This window comes from Chinchilla lanigera, unplaced genomic scaffold (assembly GCF_000276665.1).
Source record: "Chinchilla lanigera isolate Chin_1 unplaced genomic scaffold, ChiLan1.0 scaffold00005, whole genome shotgun sequence".
In the NCBI taxonomy this organism is placed as follows: Eukaryota; Metazoa; Chordata; class Mammalia; order Rodentia; family Chinchillidae; genus Chinchilla; species Chinchilla lanigera.
In genome coordinates, this window is record NW_004955406.1 from 33149353 (window position 1) to 33165701 (window position 16349).

Sequence of the window (16349 nt, forward strand, 5' to 3'; positions counted from 1 at the left end):
GAAGTTTAGCCTACATGCCTGACTTTAAACTGTACCTGAAATCAGGTAACATCTGAACAGATGCAGACATAAATTCCTTAATAGCAAAGCCTTCAAGTTATCTTTTAGGAAAAGCCTCCAGAATCCACTGAAGAATGGTTTGGAACAGCCTTTTCAAGAATACACACGCACAAAAATAACCAGCTTTTCAAGTCAATCATTTGACATTACAAGCTTAAAAATCTCCCACAGTGAACATAACTCCACTCTGGAAGAGGAATGTATTACTCATAAAGAAATAAGGAACTCCTCTAAACCAGCTCAGTTCCAAAGAACCCTACCACTCCTTCTTCTTGCCTTCAAATCAACAAAAGCTTCTCCCCTTCCCCTTCCTATAAATCCCCCCAGCTGATTACAGAGGCAGAGCTGAAATTCCTGCTCCTGTCCTCCTTGCTGGTCAACCCTACAAGAAATGTCTTTCACCAGAAGTTTGTGCTACTGTTTGTTTTTCTGTGTGTCAGACAGAGAGCCCTTGCTCAATATCATACCTTCTTGTTTGTTACAAAGATATAAAAGTTTTTGGATAGAAAGATGTATATAATTGATTGGCATATATGACATATATGAAACATGCCTGTAATTGATTATTAGTATGTCATTTATCCTGTCTTTGCAATACAGTTAATGTTACCTGAGATGATACTGTTTAGTACTTATTCAAATAAAGCCAGTTTTCTCATTTGTAGGGAGGATCTCTAATTTAGCAATAGTTTTCATTTTCAATTAATTTACCAACAAAGATCCAAGCTTCAGTTTGTTCTTTTCTCCTAATATGATAAACACACAATTATGCACCCACAATTACTGAAAATATCTTTCACAATTATGACCTTGCTATGCAACAAATGACCTGGTATAAAATTGAGTCCATAGAATATCATATTAGTGACAGTATCAGTAAACATAATTTATGCTTTTCTTATCATTTCTTTGAGTAGTAAGTGTATGTCAAATACTGGCCTATGTTGTATAGTGTATATGTGCTCACTTCAGCAGCATATATACCAAAATTCTGTAGATTATACAGGATGACATTTACCATGACATTATTATTAAACCCCTACCACTATTATCAAGGTAAGAATCTCAAGGTTATAAGCCTACAAATAACTTATCCAAGCTCCATTCCTCAAAAGTAGTGACAAATTGTACCTATCTGATTCCAAAGCCTGGGGTCTTCATTACTAAATAACCCCACCTCATCTGTCGTGGATGTCCAACTACAACATATCAGCACCCATGCCACTAGCTTCCTAAGTATTGTGTTAACCTGTACAAGCTATGCCAATCTAGCCTGGCTTTCTAGCCCTTCTATGTTGTTAAAATGATATAACATAATAGAAGTTTACTGTGATTGGTTGTTGTTTTTTTTTTTTTGTTTTTCTCCGGTACCGGGAACTGAACTCACGACCTTGCGCTTGCCAGGCAGGCACTTTGCTGCTGAGCTAAATCCCCAGCCCCTGAAGTTTACTGTGTTGAATACTATTGACCTTAAGTATCCCATACTGCACTGACTTGATAGCCATAATCTTGAAAAAATTATTCAATCTGTCTCAAACTCAGTTTTCAGGTCAGGAAGCAGGGGCATAACAATGATTTCTTTAAGCTCATAAAAGAATGTGTTAAAACTGAAGTAACACAGTGTGCGTGACCAGCTTTGGAAATGAGAATCAATAGAAAGGAGTATAAAAACAGCCTTATTCACACTGTACACTTGCTAGGCATTAGGACAGCATCTGAAATGATACTGTAGCCAAGCACTGAGACCAGATCTCATGATCAACTTTCTATTTAACTCCGCATTGTCTCTGTCTTTGTCAATAACCAGGTGACCTATGTTTCATTAGCGTGAGATTAGTGATCAGCCAAAAGTTTTCATGTTGGGTTTCCTTCTGGACTGGCCTGGTGTAAGATGTCAGAAACTACATGTAGATATGGCTAGGCAATTATGATTCCAAGTGTATCCTCTGGCCACAGTGATACACTTCTAATCGATGTTGACTCTTCCTGTGAGAAGGTGCATAGCAATCTGAATCATCTATCTCATATAAACCATCATAAATCAGACTCCTGGGAAGACTTCCCTTTGGGATGATAGTCTGCAGTCTTCAGATCAGCTAGCTCATTGTAATAAAGTCCTTTCTCTACCACCCTCTCGTCTCTGGACTAATGGCTTTTACCATGTAATGAGCAGACTGAGCCTTTTGTGTAGTAATAATAGGTAGTCAAAAATTAAATTAAGTGAAATCCAGGAACTAATAAAAATATGAATATCATTTTCTCTATCTGTTATATTGTTACAGACAAAAAAGACAGCATAGATATAACACATTTTTACATGTATAAATCTTTTCTTTACATCTACTTCTCCCTGCATACTAGTACCATGTAAAAGCTGAATACAAAAACTATCTACCTCATACTCGGCCTAGACACTGAGGATGGAAACCAAATCTTTCACACCTGATACAGACTGCACTGTCTTCATCAGGATCAATGTTATCTCCTACCCACACCGATTAAACCCCTGCTTTGAAATACCCCTGTGAAATCTACTCTCCAATTCTCAATGCATTTTGATGTTGTTCTCCATCTCAAGTACTGCCAAAGATTTCTGGAGGTGGCAGAACCCCTTACCTAGGTAAGGAATAAATTTGATTTTGTCTCAGACTTCAAGGGTGACATTTTCTAAACCAGCTTTCAACAGATAATAAACATTTCTGCATAATAAATACTTTTCTAAGGCAGTAAACATTTTTGGAAACTGAAATCCATATATATATATAGTTCTCATGATATAGCAAATCACTGGTCATATTACCAATAAAACTGACATTGTAAGTACACATTTCTGTTGAACTTAATTATTTTAAGGGGCTTTTTAAAAATCTTTTTTATACTATTTTCTTTTTTGGTACTGGGAATCGAATTCAGGGCTTGCCCTTGCCAGACAGGCACTGTACCACTGAGCTACATCCCCAGCCCTAAACTTAATACTTTGATAAATTATATTAGAAACTTCTAAAAGATAGACTAAATTATCTCTACTATATTCACTTTAATATAAATGGCTAAAATTTATGAATCCATTGTTTTAAAAAATTATAAATTAGGATTTTAGCCCCCAAATAAGAAATGAAATATGTCTTTAGTTTTCCTACCTACTGAATTTCTTTCTACGTGTAGATATTTCCAGAGTTATTTGAACAAAAATGGTTAAATCAACTTTTCTTAATGTGAGTCTTACCTTTTCCAGTTTTGAAAGAGCAAGAGAATAACAGTCTTTGGCTCTGAACTGCATGAATCTCATGTTTGCTGGGTGAGTAAGCTCTGTGATAATGCTGAGACTCGAGAACAACCTACATTGCAAGAAAAAAAAAATTGCATTACGCTAACAGTCCAATATGGTACTTTTTATAACAACATATTTATGAGTGAGTGATTGCTAGCCTTAGGCTTCAAAATGTATCCAATTTCAATAGCAGGCAGAGCCAGATAAAATGTTCTGTACAACACAAGAAAAATGAAACACCATCTTCCAAAGAATATTTTAACCAACATTTTAGCTCAAGAAGAGAAACAAGTTCAGTAATTGTCTTTTAGTAGACATTTTCTCATATAATTATGGGCTAGCATAAAAGAAAAACTCCTAAAGCTGATTTAAGACAGTACAAGATCACTCTAAGTAATATTAAAGCAAAAATTTGTAAGACAAGTATGTTGACTCATAAAAACATCACAAATGATAAGTTCTCTTCCATGATGTGAGCTCTTGCTATCCCCCTATTCTTACAGTGCAAAACTCTTAAATATCAAATCTTGATGCAGTGAACCTTGGAGAAGAGGAACTATTTTAGGTTTTAACAAAATTTCATTGTAAGTTGGTAGTAAGGTGAAAGCCTTAATAGTAGTGTTATGAAAAGATCCTGAAAAATTTCACCTCATCTCACTAATTTTCCTCCCACTTGGCTTTCTCTCCAAACACATGCACATATGTGCATACATACAGCCATGCACAAAACTTGTTTCACCCCCGGAAAGGGGCAAAACAATATCAATAATATCTTTCTATTTTTGCTGCTATTGATGATCTGAGCTTTCCCTCCTACCTATGTGTCACTGATAGATTTCATGGCTCACATTTTGTGCAGCAGCCACTTCTGGGGATACTGGGTTTAGTTCCCATAGAATATATCTTTAAAAAATGTGAAGCTAAATTATAGCCACTTAACTATCTTCACTAGGTTGAACTCACTCCTGGAAGTGAGGTATTAACACTGACAGAAAGCGTGAAAAATATGAACTCATGTGTGACTCAAAAACATATCAACCTGTGCTGCACTCATTTTATGGTAGTTCCAACAGTGAGGGTACCCTGACTGCCAGATCCTTGCTTTAGTGTCTTTTAAAGGAATGTGCTTCTTCTTCATTCTTATTTTTTTAAATTCATTAGTACCTGTGTGTACTACATAATGTTTACATTCCTTGTGTGGAGTCCATACCTGTACACGGCACACCTTCATTCCTTTTTCCACCCCCTTTCTCTTCCCTCCCTTCTGACTCCAACCATCCCGGAGAGCCCTGTCTCTGAGCCTCAGTGCTACAGATGAGTTTTTAGGTCTCCTCAGGGCTAATTCCCTCATGCTGGTGGATGAGCTGCTAGGATAGCTCCCTCCTGCCAGGAAGAGAGGGGCTGCTGCACAGGAGCAGCCTGGAGGAGTCTGTCCCCAGCATGTGGCCCAGCCTTCCCTGATTACCTGCCTTTCAGGGCTGTTTCCATTGCTCTTTGGTCATCATTCCAGCTAAGGCACTCAAAAGAACTCTTTTCAAGGTTTTAGGGAAGCCCTTATGCTCTCTTGGATATCTAAATTAACGGACACTGGAGCTTTACCTAATCAAAGCTCTTGAGAACTATGATCTCATCAGGTGTTTGATGAAGTATGTTCTTTACGAAAGAAAGGAGGAATGACAGAAAAAAAAAGAAAGAAAACCAGTATTAAGTGGTTAATCCTGATTTTAAGTAAATGCTAGTATATTTCTTGGTCTACCTAAATTGTAAGAAGGGCAACTAGAATATCAGCAAAACAACAATCAGAATATAATTTTTGCTGATGTTTAATTTTGAAAGTACAGTAACTTTGTGCAAGTAGTCATTATTGTCAATAATTCTGTGACTTTGAATTGTTTAAGGAAACCATAAATATTTAATCCTTTAAAGGAAGGTTGTCATGAAACTTGGAGACGTGGGTGTGAAACATGTAATACCACAGAGACACACAGTGGGGACTGCTGGTTGTGGTGGTGTCTGTTTTCGCCACTTCTTTCCGTTCATCTTACAAAAATGCATTCTATTCCCGTTTACTTTCCTCTTCAATCTCTGCAGTCTGAAATTGCAGTCATTATTTAAATTTTTTCTCAAATCCAATCAAGATAAAAATTTTAAATCTTTTACAAATCAAGTCAAAATCCTTCTCTCCACTGTGGCCCTTTGGTGTTTGATATATGTCACTTCCTGCACTACTTCTTAACCTGTACTCTTGTGGATTTTATCCATTCCTGAGCTCTCTTAGTAAGTAGTGACAGACACCTACCAGGGTCAAGTCCCCTCTCAGTGCATGGCATGTGTGTCTAATTAATGAATCTTTTAAAAATCAACGATTTATCGATACTTGTTTGCACATTGGGGAACACGTGATTTAGTACAGAAAAATCTTGATGAAGAGCATTTTGCATTTTAGTTGGATCCGTATGTGGAGAAACACTCTATGGTATATGTTCCACATGACATGCTTTCAGCATTGTTTTCTTTCAAAAGTCAACATTGATAGGAAATTCCATAAATTCAAGTTTGAGGTTATTTTTTCAGAAACTCTTAAAAATTTTAGTGGCTGGATGGAAAAAAAAAGTCACTTGACAATTGGTCAGCAATGCCAAAGCTAATACCATGTGGAGTTTCTAGAATATTTATTTTAAAAATATTTTAAGACGAGAAATATCACTAATGATATTTACCATACCATAATGTCACAAACAATACTCAATCATCTATGACAATAGAAACTAAAAAGAATGAGCAAGAGTATAAAAATGGATCGGGAAACACAGTCTCCTACCTTCATTTTGCTATATCCTTTAAACTCTGAAAAGGAATACTAATGGATTCACGTTTCTTCTATTTGCCTTTCCCCTTTTCTATCTTTTGGAAATTTACAAAAAGTTCATTAAATTATATGTAAAAAGGGGATGGGGATATAGCTCAGAGGCACAATGCCTGTCTGGCAAGCCTGAGGTCCTGAGTGCAATTCCTGGTACCCCTCCCTTCAAAAAATATACGTGAAATGCACAAAGCAATATTCTAAACATTGTCCTTGTATAACTCATGTCATCTTCACAACATCAGGCACAAATCTCCTGATGTCCTGTTTCCATCTGTACCTCTGTCCCATGGAGAAGACACAGGTACGTACATGGCTCAACCGTTACTCCATCTTTATCATATCTTTAGGCTTCAGCTGATCTATACCAGGTCATGAGCTCACCAGGACACAGAAGTCTGGTAATTGTCCACATGGCTCCTGAACACAGTGCTTGAATGTAGATCTTAAAAGTACCCTCTTGTCACCCTCCAAAGTCACATCCTCTTGCCGGATATTTTGATTTCTACTCATTTGATTCCTTCTGGTCTGGATAGTTTTCTACTTGTTTTGAAAATCATTATGTCTTTAAGTTGCAGAAAGCTACCCTATGATTTAGGTATAATTATTAATTTACAGATGGGGCAATTGAGGCAAAAACAGAGGAAGTAATGTATTCAAGGAAGTATGGCTGGCAGTGGCAGAGCATGACCCATATCTCAGGTCTGAAATGTCAGAAGGCTTTTATTACTATAACAATGAAGAGGCAAGCAGACCACCGAACAGGAACCTCAAATAATCCCAACGAAATAACGAATCATTAAGAGTATTTAACACAGTGTCAAGGGTTCATACACTAAAAACTCAACTCTGTTGTAAAATATATATATTCTATTATCCTAACTACCCTTAAACAATGGTTGGTAGGTCATAACATCATCACTGGTATTTGTATTATTGAGAACAATCCTTAAAATCTAATTTAGTAAAAATTATCAAAATTTGCTATTATAAATTTTATTCAAGCAATAAAAAGATATGTACAGTAAGATTTTTGTCCTTAAAACACTCTGTGAACTAATAGAAGAAACTGGAAATTCATTAAGAATAAAACTAAATATTTTTCCATTTGTGATAAACTGTGGCTGAAAGAATGCTCATAGATGAAGTAATATTAAGTGATAGTGAATGGAAAGCTCATGAGAAACATCTAGAATGTTAAGGAGACATAAGACCAGAGAAGAAATTTATCAAGCAAACATAACTGCAAATTAATGACAGTTTATTTTTCTTTTCAAACATTTTTGTTTTCCTTAAAAGTATGGTAAGTATATCTTTCCTATAGGCAACATCATTCTAATGCTGAATAAATTTGTGATTGCCTGAATTATTTTGTTTATATTTATATTTTAATTCTAATACATATAAATTTGAAATATACATATATAGTCATATATATTTGGAGTTTTAATAAGAGAATGAAAAGTAAAATTATATGAATCAGCTATTTTATGTAAATAACTTCTACAGTTGAAATTAGGTAGGAAAACCAAATTTGTGTGATATCCCTGACATTTCTGGTCTTCATAAATAATCTTATACCATTTGTGCTTATACTAATCTTACACCATTTTAAACTGGGAAATCAAATGCATTAGCTAAGTCTGCCATCTAGTGAAAGTTTAGAGCTAAGCAACACATATAAATTATAGTATTACAATGTTTTTTATATTTATTAAGCAACAGATACATTGGGTTTTGATATTTTATGATTATAAATATGGTTGTCTAATATATTTCATTATGTATTTTTAAATACACCAAAATATATTTCTGAGAAATAATATTTTCTAAAATGTAGAACAGTATAGAAGTAAAATGACATCTCTTTTCCCTAGGCATTAAAATAAAATCAAAACAAAGCAACATTTTACTCATAATTTAAAAATAACAGTTTGTTCCACTTAAAACTTTTCAACAATTATGCACTCTCCTGATTCTATGATGTTAAGCATAGCTGTGGAAGTGTGTGAAATACCTATGGAACAGCTATTTTTGACATATCCAGCTATGCTGAGCAATATGAAGATAAAAATATATGTTTTTATGGTTTGTATCATAAATGTCCCCCCAATCTCACATGTTGAAGGTTTGTTCCCCAGCTGATAGTGTCCTTGGGAATGGTAGAACCTTTAAGAGATGGGCCCAGAAGAAAGAAGTAAAGTCACTGGAGGTGTGTCTCTGAGGGGAAATGGGATATTGGTCTCTCCTCCTTGATCTCTTTGCTTCCTCCTTGTCATGAAGGGAGCGGCCTCCTCCACTTCCTCCATCTTATCCTGCCCACTGGAAGCCCCCCAAAAAGGGGACAAATAACCATGGACTGAAACTTCTGAAGCCATGGGCCAAAATAAATCTTTCCTAATTTAATTTTGTTTCTTTCAGGTTGCTATATTGCTATATTTTGTTACAGCAATTTATCACTAACACAAAAAAAATTTACTCAGAGAAGTGGAGTCATTTTTGTCACTACACTTGGTGATATGGCACAGAAGTCCTTGATTAGGCCTACGGGAGGAATTTGGAAATGTACGGAGAAGTGGACCAGAGAAAACCTGAATACTGGAAGCAGAATTTAAGGACAACTTTGTAGGGGCTCAGACGCCAAGAATGCTGATAGAAATAACGGCAGTAAAGACTGTGCTGATGAGGTTTCAGGTGGAGATAAGGACTTTGCTGGGAATTGGATTACAGGCCGTTCATGCAACTTTACGGCAAGAACTTGTGTGCTTGTCCATGCCTGGAACTTTGTGTGCGGGTGAACTTAGAGGTGATGGATTAGTTTATCTGGCAGAGGAGAGGAATTTTAAGGCAGCGCAAAATTCAGGCAGTGACATTAATGGGTGCTTTTATCCAGATTTACAGAGAGAATTAGAAGCAAAAAGTAGAGTGGAAATATTTGAAACACTTGCAGTTTTGCCAGAAAAAGAAATCATGTAAAGTTACAGCCAAGGACTATGCCGTTGCTAAAGAGGTTATTGCCATTAAAGAGAAGCCAAGTACTTTGCACCAGAGCTACAGAAGGCATGCCTTGGGAGCAGCTCTGGAACTGGAAAGACCCTACCCACGTAGACTCAAGGGCTGAAAGTGTAAACTTATTGGAAGGACAAGTTTGTCTTTGTCTTTGTCTTTGAGAAGACAGCCCCAGAGTACCCAGTTTGTGCTAGGTTAAATAGACAAATGTTGGTCTAAGATTCACTCCGTGTTCAGCCATCAAAGCACTAGAGGCTGCTACAGCCATGATTTGGGCAGTTTTCTTGTCACTTACAATACGCTGGTTTTGCGGTTGTGTAGGAATGCAAAACTTGTGAAGTCATGGCAACTTCCATGGAGATTTCAAGGTAAAGCCTGAGAGACCAGACAGTGGGTCAGATTCCTGCTAGCAGCCCCTGACAGGGTAAGAAATGAAGCTGTGAGCGTGAAACGGGAGCTACAGTGGCGAACTCTGGAAGTTAGAGATGCCAGAAACGTGGACTGCCTCCCAAGGGAAGATGAAGGCAGCTAGCAGAGCCAGCCCAGGAGAGCAGCCATGTAGGCTGCAGCCGGCAGGGTTATAGAGGCAGGCTGCCTAAGACCTTTGGTGTTCACATCTTGACACCATTTGGCCCAGATGGCAGACACATAGCTACAAGATTGAATGTTTGTGCCGCTGGGTTTTGGTCTGGCATTCTTTCCTTTCTTTCTATGCTTATGCCTCCATTTTGGAAAGGAAATGTTTACCATGTGGCTGTCACACATTTGTGTACTGGAATTATATAACTTGGGCTTTGATCGTACAGGTGCTCCTAGGGAAGAGTTGGCCTTGAGATACAGCAGAGACTTTGGACATAGACTCTTGAGCAATGCTGCAACTGAAAATGTTATGAGGACTTGTGCAGATAGACTGAATGCTTTTTGCATTGTGAGGTGGACATGAACCATTGGAGGTCAGGGGTTGAATGTTATGCTTTGGATCTTAAATGTGTCCTAACAGCTCATGTGTAGAAGGTGTGGTCCTCAGCTGAGGACACCACTGGGAGGTAGTAGGAACTTTAGGAAGTGGGGTTTAATTAGGGGAAGTTAGATCACTTGGTTAGATGATTAGATGGTTAGATCTTCCCTTAAGAAGTACAGTCATCCCTTGCTATATAGTGGTTCACTTATTGTGGCTTCACTGTATCATGGGTTTTAAAAATATATATATATCTAATTCTGTATCGTGAAGCTTTTGCTATATCGTGGGATTTTGCAGTATACAGGTATTTATATAATATTTATGATTTTAATTATTTTTGCCTAGAAAATTTAAAACAATATAAAAATACAAAAATGTTAAATAAAACATATTAGAAGAATATTAAATTTAAATAAAATATCATATGTATTTCATCAGTGAATGAATACTATACTTTATGCAGTGGAAATGCAATACATCACTACCACTTGCCCAAGTTTGCCAGTGTGAGATTGTACACATCACTCTATTGGCTGATGGCATGGAAGGTAACCAACCACAGCACTGTGTTCTGTATCCTGGCTGTTGATTGGCTCAGTGATGATAGCACTGGTCTGTTTGCTGTCCTGCACTGTGTCCATACGTTCAGCATCTCTCCTCATTCAAGTTGTAGTATACTTCACTGGTGAGTACCCATATAAAACTTTACATGTTATTAAAATTACAGGTTTAAGGGTGTAGAAAGTATTTAAGAGCATAAGAAGTGTTTATAAGAGTGTGGGAAAGGTCACTAAGAGTGGGAAAAGCTTATAGGAGTGTGGAAGGATTTATAAAGCCTTAAAATGTATATAACTAATAAAATAAATATAACACTGCTACTCCATGGATTTTCACCTATCACAGAGGTCTCTGAAATATAACTTCTGCAATGGGTGAGGGATCACTGTGTATTGGGATTCCACCTTCTCTTTCATTTCTGGCCACCATGACCCAAGCAACTTGGCTTTGCCATGTGCTCCCCACCATGAGGTCCTGCCAAGGGGTCAAACAACCATGGATGGAAACCCCTGAACCCCTGAGCCAAAATAAGTTTTTCTTCAAGTTTGTCTCAAATATTTTGTGAAAGTGAAACAAGACTAACACATACAGTAAACCACACACTATTTCACAGACTTAATAGGAAAACTCTGAAGCTACCTGTAGTTCTATTTAGCAAAACAAACAGACAAAAATATGGAAGTTTGGAAAATATTTATGATATTTTAATCAAAATATTACTGAGCTAGAGTGTTACACTGTAATTTCTGCTGCAATTTCATGTTAGCTGGAAATGATATTTTTGAATAATGGCAAATAAATATTAATATATAGATATATAGGTGCAGATACGTGAGACATCAATTTTGAATTATATCCATTAACACAAAAGTAAATAGGACTATATTTTAATCTTTCATAAATAGTTTAAAGATACTGCAGGAAATCTGGTTATTAATGATGATAATATGATAAAAGCAATGCCTCTGATATTCTAAAATTTTATCCATGTAAACCACAGACAAACTACACCTTAAAATATTCCTTCATTATACAAGAAAATTACTTTTGAGGTTTATGTATATTGTATCTTTTCTTTTTGTCTTTTTGAGACAGGGTCTTGATGTGCAGTTCAGGATGGCCTTGAGCTCACTTTGTAGCTCAGGTTGGTCTCAAACTCACAATGATCCTCCTGCCTCAATCTCCCAAGTGCTGGGATTACAGGCATGTGCCACCATGCCTGGCTGTATATTGCATCTATTTTGAGTTACTTATGTTTATAGTTACATTGTTTTGATTATGTCAATTATGTCATTCCACAAATGCATACACATGCTATTTCCTCACTGTTAAAGAAAATATTCTTTTGCAAAAAAGCAGTAGCCCCATATGACATTATAGTTTCAGCAGTGTAAGAGTATCTTCATTGGTATCTTTTCACCCACTCTTTTCCCCAAACCATTCTCCACATTGTACCTAAACTTCTCTATGCTTTATTTTCTGTTATTCTTAAAGTAAATACCAACTCATTTACATAGTTTCCAAAGCCATGGATATACTGGCTTATGAATACCACAACTTAATGTCACACCAGTCTTCCCCTTGGTCTTATCCAAGTCCTTAAGAAGTCCACATTTCTAGTACTACAAAGCACTCTGTATTCCCCCTCTGGAAGGCTGTACCCATCCTTCTGCCCACTTTGAGTCCACTCACTTTCCAAGTAAAAGAATACCTCAGTAAGGTATTTTTCTGGGCCACTGGACTAGAGCAAATATCTGTCATGTCCTATTATATAATGTTCTACATTTTCAGTAACTGCTGTATCTATAATTCTCTAGTTAAATCTTGAATGACTCTCTTAAATACCTTCCCTACCAGACTGGCAACAGCCTAAAGCCATAAACAATGTCTATTTATTGTTGTGTTCCAGTGTCTGAATAGTCTCAGCACTTACTAGATACTCAATAAATCTGTGGGCCAGGTGCACTAGGTCAATAAATCAGAACTACAGGTGGCCATAGAAGTTCTCCTTTCCTGCTATTGATCAAATACGGGAATGACTGTACTTCAGGTGACAGATCCAGGATTTCTTTGTTTCACCACTGACAATACTCATTATCTTTTAAGCCTAGTCAACTAAATTTTAGAAAACAAAAGCAAAAATGAAAAAAAGAAACCTTCCTAGTGAAACAAACAACCCAAAAAACTTCTGAAATAAATCACTCCTGGACTTTTACCATATAGATTTAACAGTGATTTAATTTCTTACCTATTCTGCACTAAATGCTATTTTCTGTACTCTCCAGAAAAAACAAACAAACAACTTTTGCTTCTCAATTCCTACAGAAAGTTTTCTCATATTCCCTTGCACTTGACACACAGATTGTAGTCCTGAATTTGCTACTTTTCCTACATGGATTAAGCTAAACCACTGAATTCTTCTCTATATTCCTTTCTTTCTTAGTAAAATAAGATTTAAGGTAGACCCCACTAGTATACCAAACTATTGTGGCTTGTATCTAGATGCTCCCCTTCCAAATCCTTATGCACTCTTAGGTTGGGTTTTTCAGAGGTGACTGGATCTAGGTTGTGTGACTACAGATTAAGTGTATGGAATAATTAATCCACTAATTGGTTTAGTATAATTCTGGACATGGATAACGGGCAGGCCCATGCTGGATGTGGTGGGCAACAACCAACAGGCTTGTACTCTGGATGGGATAAAAAGGAAATATAGGCTCCTTGCTCCCTGCTCCCTCCCTGCCACCCCACAGGCTGTTCCTCCTCTGTGATGCTTTTCTGTCAAGCCACCCTGCTTTGGAGCCAGCTGACTATTGACTAAACCTCTATAAATTGTGAGCCAAGATAAACCTTTCCTCTTTTATCTTTAGTTATCAAGTATTTTGTTCTGGCAATGAGAAGAGTAATGAGGACCCCAAACATTCTCAAAGTAGTTCATTTTGATGGATCAATCTGACACAATCATTCTGAAGTAGTTGTTTTTAATTCAAGGCACATTTTGATGTGTCTATTTAAATTTAGTTTACATGATAGCATTTGTTTATGCAAAGCAGAAATATTTTCTAAATGTAATGAAATATTTTCTAAATGTAATGAATGACTTCTTAGATGAAACTTTGACAAAGAAAATTTAAATTTGAAAATAATAACTTTCCATTTGGAAATCAGGTATTGACTTTCTAGTGGGTCTTTGTGCTGGGAAGAGTCACTTCAATGTGCCTTCTTAGATGTGTAAATGGAAGCCCTTAGGCACAAGGTAGACAAATTTATAACAGGATCCAACTAAACAAAGACCTTTACCCAAGGCCTATTATATTCAGAAACTGTCTCTCCCACAAGTGCTTAGGATTCAAGAGTCTGTTCTGAGTAAAGGAGTGTACATGCTGTTCCTCCAGTAATCAGGAACCTGTAGGCTAGAAGTTATCCCAGATAAAGTTTGCTGCCCTAACAAAATATTAAGAGGCAAAAGGAAAAACTTGCCTTGAGCAGAGGAAGAAATCAGAGCAAGTGATCCATAAACTGTCTAGAATCTAGTTTACTCTTGTGAAGGAGCTCATTCTGGCATAAATCACGATTGGCTGGAGCCTACTTGCGGCTCCATCAGGCCAGCCCATGCTATAAGATCATTCATGAAATATCTGAAGTTTGGAAAGCTCTATTCTAGACTTCACATGAAAATGCAGCTCTTCTTGCATAAATTCTCAGGAATAATGGCATGGTTCTTCAAAAATTCATGCAGGAGCCAACCCAGCAAATGCATAACTGTTACAATGATTGAAGGGGGAAGAATATGCCATCCTGATATATGCCACTGTAAGGAATACACTGAGATCAAGCCATTTGAGAAAAAACAGAAGAAATATTTCTGTTCTTCTTTACTTAAAACCAGGACATAATTTACAAATATACTCTCTCTGCCCAGAAAGACTAAATACCAAAGATGCACTTTAGAGTCCTGTCAATCTAATGAGTGCAGAAGGATTCACAAAACAAACCACTTACCTACCATTAGTTTCTTATATATTTACCTTTCTTGAATCTGCCAATCTTAGAGACACAAAAATTTTTGCTTCTCTAAAACTATATTTTTCTTTGTTGAAGATTCTCACTAAGTCAGGGTCCTAACCTACTTCCTTGCGTTACTCTTTCCCAAGTGTTATGAAATGTTGTATGAGCAACATACATATTAATAAACTTGGAGTTTTTTTTCTCTTGCTAATCTGTCTTTTTAATCTTGTCACTCTGTTTTGTCCATTTCTTATAATGGCTCTAGCTGAGAATTTTAAAAGATAAAAGGAAGATTATTTTTCCTCCCTGAAAAAATGAAAACAACTTAAATTATACAGTTCAGTTTTCAATTACAAAGCCATGTTTAAATTATAGATAGGAAAGAATTCTCTGCATGCCTTCAACCTTTCCACACAAACACACACTCCAGTTAAATTAGTAAGATTCTACAGGTTGGAGCCCTTTAGGGCTCAGTAACCCTGAATGATCCTTTGACAATCTACAAAGAGCTCTATCAAGTGAAATTCTGTGTCTCAGTGAACCAGTAAGGTAGGAGTTCAATTCATCAATTTAACTTTCTGGATAAGAAATGCAACCCTGATTCTAACCTGGCAAAGCAAGACATATGAGTAACATAAATTAATTGTCAATCAGATAATTTCTACTATCATAATATACTTGAATTACATTCTTGTCTCTTGGGATATAACATAGCCATATAGGTTGAATATTTTCTAATAAACATGTTGCTTAGGAATTTTGAAAGCTAAATTTTTTAAGTCAAAAAATGCCCCACATCAAAGTAAAACAGCAAAGTAATGAATTTAAAATGCCATGGGCCCAAATAACTCCATAGCCTTTAATAAACCCTAAAATAAAATGTAGCCACACACACAAAGTAACAACATGAAGTAATGCTTACTGGCTTAATACAGTTGTCAAATAATTTAGAAGATGTAATACTGTCCCCTTGAAATAAGCAAACTAAAAAAATATTGCATCTAGCCTCTTGCCTTAATAATAATCTGACAAAAAAATAAAAGAGCCATGATATCAGCTTATGTAAATCTTTTTTTGTCTGTTTGTTTGTTTTCTTCCGGTACCAGGCATCTAACGCACAACCTTGAGCTTGCCAGGCAGGCGCTGTGCCGCTGAGCTAAATTCCCAGCCCCTGTAAATCATTTTTAGACCATTATATTTTAGGAAGTATTCATTCAACAAGCAGTAGTTTCCAGTTATCATTTGCTTGTGATATGTCAGGTACTGCTCTGAGTACATTCAGAATTCACTTCATTTTGTTGTTTAAATTGCTTTGCCCGCAGTATGATGGAGTAGTACAGACACACTGAGATCACCTCGATTAAAATGCAAGAGTTTAGACTCTGGAACTCTTCTAGTTTTGTTTGTAACCTTTATCTATGTCAGATGAATGACTCTTAGGATATCTGTAAATTAATTTAAGAGACTTCCGAATAAACACCATGATGGGTGTTGTTTAAATTAAATTCCAGATGAAGCTACCATTCCATTTCACCACCAGTTTGGCTCACTTCGGATTTAATGAGGAAGTTCACACAAAACAGGTTCTGTAATCAACAGCTCTATCAATATCATAGGTC

At 36.5% G+C, this 16349-nt stretch overlaps 1 protein-coding gene across 2 annotated transcripts in view; it reads right to left on the reverse strand.

Moving 5' to 3' along the window:
- Positions 1-16349, reverse strand: part of Kcnt2 (potassium channel, sodium activated subfamily T, member 2) — a 360773-nt gene that overhangs the window by 68783 nt on the left and 275641 nt on the right. For both annotated transcript variants that reach the window (XM_005375111.2, XM_005375110.2), the window contains one exon: positions 3287-3398. In XM_005375111.2, coding sequence (XP_005375168.1) covers positions 3287-3398 — 112 coding nt within the window. The remainder of the gene's footprint in view (positions 1-3286; positions 3399-16349) is intronic.